This window comes from Dermacentor albipictus, unplaced genomic scaffold (genome assembly GCF_038994185.2).
Source record: "Dermacentor albipictus isolate Rhodes 1998 colony unplaced genomic scaffold, USDA_Dalb.pri_finalv2 scaffold_226, whole genome shotgun sequence".
Classification (NCBI taxonomy): Eukaryota; Metazoa; Arthropoda; class Arachnida; order Ixodida; family Ixodidae; genus Dermacentor; species Dermacentor albipictus.
The window spans coordinates 33,094-40,334 of record NW_027225780.1 but is presented as its reverse complement, the minus strand read 5'-3'; the positions used below and the strand labels follow the sequence as shown (position 1 = coordinate 40,334).

General features: G+C 45.0%; 1 protein-coding gene across 1 annotated transcript; it reads right to left on the bottom strand.

The window, feature by feature from the left end:
* Window positions 1-4,105: 4,105 nt before the first annotated feature.
* On the bottom strand, window positions 4,106-6,493 carry LOC139053807 (piggyBac transposable element-derived protein 3-like). The gene is made up of 3 exons (XM_070530547.1): window positions 6,451-6,493; window positions 5,993-6,124; window positions 4,106-5,913 (listed from the first exon to the last, which is right to left on the bottom strand). The coding sequence occupies exons 1-3, from the start codon at window positions 6,491-6,493 to the stop codon at window positions 4,340-4,342; spliced, it is 1,749 nt and encodes a 582-aa protein (XP_070386648.1). The 3' UTR covers window positions 4,106-4,339.
* Between the last annotated feature and the right edge of the window lie 748 nt (window positions 6,494-7,241).

The window sequence follows — 7,241 nt, the reverse complement described above, 5'->3', positions numbered from 1 at the left end:
TGGTAGACGAGGATGCAGTTTTCTGCAAAACTACACGATATGCATGCAAATGGTGCTTTTGGCAGAACGCGCGTGTGTATTTCTACCAAACGACGTGAAAAGCATGCTGCTCTTTTTAGCACCCGCACATGGATTTGTGCCAAAACGCGTTTTAAGCATGAATACGCAACTTTTGGTAGAAGAGGATGCAGTTTTCTGCAAAACCACACGATATGCATGCAAATGACGCTTTTGGCAGAACGCGCGTGTGGATTTCTACCAAACGACGTGAAAAGCATGCCGATGCTGCTCATTTTAGCACCCGCACATGGATTTGTGCCAAAACGCGTTTTAAGCATGAATATGACACTTTTGGTATACGAGGATGCAGTTTTCTGCAAAACCACACGATATGCATGCAAATGGTGCTTTTCGCAGAACGCGCTTGTGGATTTCTACCAAACGACGTGAAAAGCATGTCAATGCTGCTCTTTTTAGAACCCGCACACGGATTTGTGCCAAAACGCGTTTTAAGCATGAATATGACACTTTTGGTAGACGAGTATGCAGTTTTCTGCAAAACTACACGATATGCATGCAAATGGTGCTTTTGGCAGAACGCGCGTGTGGATTTCTACCAAACGACGTGAAAAGCATGCCAATGCTGCTCTTTTTAGCACCCGCACATGGATTTGTGCCAAAACGCGTTTTAAGCATGAATATGACACTTTTGGTAGACGAGGATGCAGTTTTCTGCAAAACCACACGATATGCATGCAAATAGTGCTTTTGGCAGAACGCGCGTGTGGATTTCTACCAAACGACGTGAAAAGCATGCCAATGCTGCTCTTTTTAGAACCCGCACATGGATTTGTGCCAAAACGCGTTTTAAGCATGAATATGACACTTTTGGTAGACGAGTATGCAGTTTTCTGCAAAACTACACGATATGCATGCAAATGGTGCTTTTGGAAGAACGCGCGTGTGGATTTCTACCAAACGACGTGAAAAGCATGCCAATGCTGCTCTTTTTAGAACCCGCACATGGATTTGTGCCAAAACGCGTTTTAAGCATGAATACGCAACTTTTGGTAGACGAGGATGCAGTTTTCTGCAAAACTACACGATATGCATGCAAATGACGCTTTTGGCAGAACGCGCGTGTGGATTTCTACCAAACGACGTGAAAAGCATGCCAATGCTGCTCTTTTTAGAACCCGCACATGGATTTGTGCCAAAACGCGTTTTAAGCATGAATATGACACTTTTGGTAGACGAGGATGCAGTTTTCTGCAAAACCACACGATATGCATGCAAATGGTGCTTTTGGCAGAACGCACGTGTGGATTTCTACCAAACGACGTGAAAAGCATGCCAATGCTGCTCTTTTTAGAACCCGCACATGGATTTGTGCCAAAACGCGTTTTAAGCATGAATATGACACTTTTGGTAGACGAGGATGCAGTTTTCTGCAAAACCACACGATATGCATGCAAATGGTGCTTTTGGCAGAACGCGCGTGTGGATTTCTACCAAACGACGTGAAAAGCATGCCAATGCTGCTCTTTTTAGAACCCGCACATGGATTTGCGCCAAAACGCGTTTTAAGCATGAATATGACACTTTTGGTAGACGAGGATGCAGTTTTCTGCAAAACTACACGATATGCATGCAAATGACGCTTTTGGCAGAACGCGCGTGTGGATTTCTACCAAACGACGTGAAAAGCATGCCAATGCTGCTCTTTTTAGAACCCGCACATGGATTTGTGCCAAAACGCGTTTTAAGCTTGAATATGACACTTTTGGTAGAGGAGTATGCAGTTTTCTGCAAAACTACACGATATGCATGCAAATGGTGCTTTTGGCAGAACGCGCGTGTGGATTTCTACCAAACGACGTGAAAAGCATGGCAATGCTGCTCTTTTTAGCACCCGCACATGGATTTGTGCCAAAACGCGTTTTAAGCATGAATATGACACTTTTGGTAGACGAGTATGCAGTTTTCTGCAAAACTACACGATATGCATGCAAATGGTGCTTTTGGCAGAACGCGCGTGTGGATTTCTACCAAACGACGTGAAAAGCATGCCAATGCTGCTCTTTTTAGAACCCGCACATGGATTTGTGCCAAAATGCGTTTTAAGCATGAATATGACACTTTTGGTAGACGAGTATGCAGTTTTCTGCAAAACTACACGATATGCATGCAAATGGTGCTTTTGGCAGAACGCGCGTGTGGATTTCTACCAAACGACGTGAAAAGCATGCCAATGCTGCTCTTTTTAGAACCCGCACATGGATTTGTGCCAAAACGCGTTTTAAGCATGAATACGCAACTTTTGGTAGACGAGGATGCAGTTTTCTGCAAAACTACACGATATGCATGCAAATGACGCTTTTGGCAGAACGCGCGTGTGGATTTCTACCAAACGACGTGAAAAGCATGCCGATGCTGCTCATTTTAGCACCCGCACGTGGATTTGTGCCAAAACGCGTTTTAAGCATGAATATGCAACTTTTGGTAGACGAGGATGCAGTTTTCTGCAAAACCACACGATATGCATGCAAATGGTGCTTTTGGCAGAACGCGCGTGCGGATTTCTACCAAACGACGTGAAAAGCATGCCAATGCTGCTCTTTTTCGAACCCGCACATGGATTTGTGCCAAAACGCGTTTTAAGCATGAATATGACACTTTTGGTAGACGAGTATGCAGTTTTCTGCAAAACTACACGATATGCATGCAAATGGTGCTTTTGGCAGAACGCGCGTGCGGATTTCTACCAAACGACGTGAAAAGCATGCCAATGCTGCTCTTTTTCGAACCCGCACATGGATTTGTGCCAAAACGCGTTTTAAGCATGAATATGACACTTTTGGTAGACGAGGATGCAGTTTTCTGCAAAACCACACGATATGCATGCAAATGGTGCTTTTGGCAGAACGCGCGTGTGGATTTCTACCAAACGACGTGAAAAGCATGCCAATGCTGCTTTTTTTAGAACCCGCACATGGATTTGTGCCAAAACGCGTTTTAAGCATGAATACGCAACTTTTGGTAGACGAGGATGCAGTTTTCTGCAAAACTACACGATATGCATGCAAATGACGCTTTTGGCAGAACGCGCGTGTGGATTTCTACCAAACGACGTGAAAAGCATGCCAATGCTGCTCTTTTTAGAACCCGCACATGGATTTGTGCCAAAACGCGTTTTAAGCATGAATATGACACTTTTGGTAGACGAGTATGCAGTTTTCTGCAAAACTACACGATATGCATGCAAATGGTGCTTTTGTCAGAACGCGCGTGTGGATTTCTACGAAACGACGTGAAAAGCATGCCAATGCTGCTCTTTTTAGCACCCGCACATGGATTTGTGCCAAAACGCGTTTTAAGCATGAATATGACACTTTTGGTAGACGAGTATGCAGTTTACTGCAAAACTACACGATATGCATGCAAATGGTGCTTTTGGCAGAACGCGCGTGTGGATTTCTACCAAACGACGTGAAAAGCATGCCAATGCTGCTCTTTTTAGAACCCGCACATGGATTTGTGCCAAAACGCGTTTTAAGCATGAATATGACACTTTTGGTAGACGAGTATGCAGTTTTCTGCAAAACTACACGATATGCATGCAAATGGTGCTTTTGGCAGAACGCGCGTGTGGATTTCTACCAAACGACGTGAAAAGCATGCCAATGCTGCTCTTTTTAGCACCCGCACATGGATTTGTGCCAAAACGCGTTTTAAGCATGAATACGCAACTTTTGGTAGACGAGGATGCAGTTTTCTGCAAAACTACACGATATGCATGCAAATGACGCTTTTGGCAGAACGCGCGTGTGGATTTCTACCAAACGACGTGAAAAGCATGCCAATGCTGCTCTTTTTAGAACCCGCACATGGATTTGTGCCAAAACGCGTTTTAAGCATGAATATGACACTTTTGGTAGACGAGTATGCAGTTTTCTGCAAAACTACACGATATGCATGCAAATGGTGCTTTTGTCAGAACGCGCGTGTGGATTTCTACCAAACGACGTGAAAAGCATGCCAATGCTGCTCTTTTTAGCACCCGCACATGGATTTGTGCCAAAATGCGTTTTAAGCATGAATATCCTCGTGAGACCCGAGGGACGAATTTTTACATGTTGATCACGAAAATGCATTCATTAGACCACTGAGGCTATCTTATCACGATAAAAAAGTTTTATTGATGTACGATTTTTGGTTCGCTTACCAAAGCATGTGCAATATATTGCACATTGGGATTCAGTGGATGAAAAAAACAATATGATGGGAGAATATGGGTAATGAGCATGGAAGGCTTTTCTTGCGCCCTGCAGTGTTGCTCCTAGCTATGAAACTGTTTAAAACAGTTTCTTGAAGAAGTAATACAAAGAAAAATGTCACAGCGAGTGCAACGAAACTTCGTGCGTTCACTACACAAGGGGTTACGGCATCTCGATGCGGACTTTTGTAATGAAAGTTCGGGCATGTGTGTTGCCCCGGCTGTCCGGAAAGAGGCGGGAGGCAGCGGTGTTGTTTTACTGGCAGGGCGCTTCGGTGGCGGCTCATCATCGTCTTCGCCCACATCCGATTCCGCTCTCAGCAAGTGATGAGCAATTACAAGCTTGAAGTCGAGCAGACTAAGCGTGTTCTTGCTTGCAATTCGCAGGAGTTGACAGTCTTCTTTGTACTGCAACCATGCATTAACTACGGCCACGTCCGCAAGAAAAGAAAGAGCACGAACAGTCCAGCGCGTTGTCCTTGCCTTGCTTGGGTAGAGGCTCACCATTCTATCACAGAGGTCAACGCCTCCCATGTTCTTATTGTACTCTTCGACGATAGCCGGCCGAGGTACATCCTTATAGACTCTCTCCTTTTTGCACCATCTTTTGCATTCTCCTACTGGCTCCTCACCAATGTGTGAAGAAGCGAATGTAATGGTCTTGTTGTCGACCCACTTAACGAGGCAAATGCCATCAGCCACATTCACGGTTTGGCAAAAAGATCCCCGGCCTTTCTTAACCAAAGCTTTGTCATCAGGTAGCTTGCAATCCTTTGGTAGGCGATTCTTCATTATTGTGCCAGTTCCACGCAGGCCTTGGCTCGAGAGGTGCCGAAGCAGCGGTGCACTAGTGAAGTAGCGGTCAAAAAATAAAGAACTGCCTGCTGGCATGGACTGTGACAACCGAAGCACAGCACAAGCACCTACACCCAGCTCAGATCTGTTCGCTGCGAGTGCAGACTTTCCCTGATATATTTCGAAGTCCAGAACCATTCCACTTGGGCTGGAGAGCACAAAATTCTTCAGTCCTGTTGGATGAGGTTTACCAGGGACGTATTGCTTCAGTGTCGTTCTGCCTGTAAATGGTATAATTTGCTCGTCTATGCTTGCTGACGGGCTTCTTGGCAGCTGGAGGCAAGCCGTCCTTATCATTTCAATGAACGGTCTCAATCTCCACAGCCGGTCGGCTTTCTTCTTCTCGTCACTGATTTCCAAGTCATTGACAACTTTTATGTTTTTTCGCAACAAGAAGAAGCGGTCACGAGTCAGAACATCAGCAATAGCAGCAACTCGTGTTTGCCTAGCCCAATAAAGTCGTATCTGTGGGTATCCCAAGCAACTCATCATAAACGTCGCCCCTATGAAATTTTTCATTTCGGCAGCGTTGCTATTCAGCACAGTCCCTTTTCTTTGATGATAGCCCACCTCAGTCATTTCATGCATGTTTCGGTAAAACTCTTCTGAAAAATATTGCTTGAAATAGTCCAGAGCATTCCAATTGGTTCTAGAATCTGGCTCAGTATCTGGCGCATCCGGAACATCAGGCAGTGATGACACAAATGGAGCATGCCTCCAAGGAGGGAATTTCCCCATACTTGTTGATGGCTCACTGTCGGAATCTTGCTCGTCCGAGTCGTCTTAAAAGAAGAAAAGAAAATTAGACTGAAGTCCCGCATCTTCTATTAATATCATAAAGGCTTGTATTAGGAAACTCACCTGAAGAGGAAACATCAGGTTGTGGTGCTTGTATAGATGTTTCGTTCAACTCATCATCAGACAAGTCGAGATCCGAGTTGTCCTGGGAGGCAATGGCCTCCAAAATCGCTTCTGCCTTGCTCAGACTCAACCCTGGCACGGGTCAAAGAAAGCCGAAATTACAAACATTGCTTACATATCAACTGGAAATAACTTTTTGAGTAAAATGTAACATCAACATAACGTCCACCCGCGCAGAAAAGCACCTACGGTGAACAGACTGAAAACAGCCCCACGTGTTGTAGGTCAGTCCCAATGTGCAATACAATGCACACAAAAAAATTCACCGTCACCACGGACGAAATACGCGCTTGCCTCAAGAGAAACCATACACAAAATGATCCCTGTACATTTCTGAACCTCTTCATTGCAAAATTCAAAACATTTAGCAAGGTGGTAAATAAATAGGGGCAGCTTACTTGGGCGCGTCGAATAAAACGTCTTGGTCGGGATGGACGCCATTTTCAAACTGGTCCAGCAAGCGCTCCGCGCAATTGACTTCCCTCATTCTTGGCTAGATGGCAGCACATGTATGTGCAATACATTGCACAGGAGGACTTTGCGTTTACCGCACTTGCAGCAGGGCCTTGCCGCTGAGACCGAGTGTGCAATAAATTGTACGCTGGGTCTCACGAGGATATGACACTTTTGGTAGACGAGTATGCAGTTTTCTGCAAAACTACACGATATGCATGCAAATGGTGCTTTTGGCAGAACGCGCGTGTGGATTTCTACCAAACGACGTGAAAAGCATGCCAATGCTGCTCTTTTTAGAACCCGCACTTGGATTTTTGCCAAAACGCGTTTTAAGCATGGATATGCAACTTTTGGTAGACGAGGATGCAGTTTTCTGCAAAACCACACGATATGCATGCAAATGGTGCTTTTTGCAGAACGCGCGTGTGGATTTCTACCAAACGACGTGAAAAGCATGCCAATGCTGCTCTTTTTCGAACCCGCACATGGATTTGTGCCAAAACGCGTTTTAAGCATGAATATGACACTTTTGGTAGACGAGTATGCAGTTTTCTGCAAAACTACACGATATGCATGCAAATGGTGCTTTTGGCAGAACGCGCGTGTGGATTTCTACCAAACGACGTGAAAAGCATGCCAATGCTGCTCTTTTTAGAACCCGCACATGGATTTGTGCCAAAACGCGTTTTAAGCATGAATATGACACTTTTGGTAGACGAGTATGCAGTTTTCT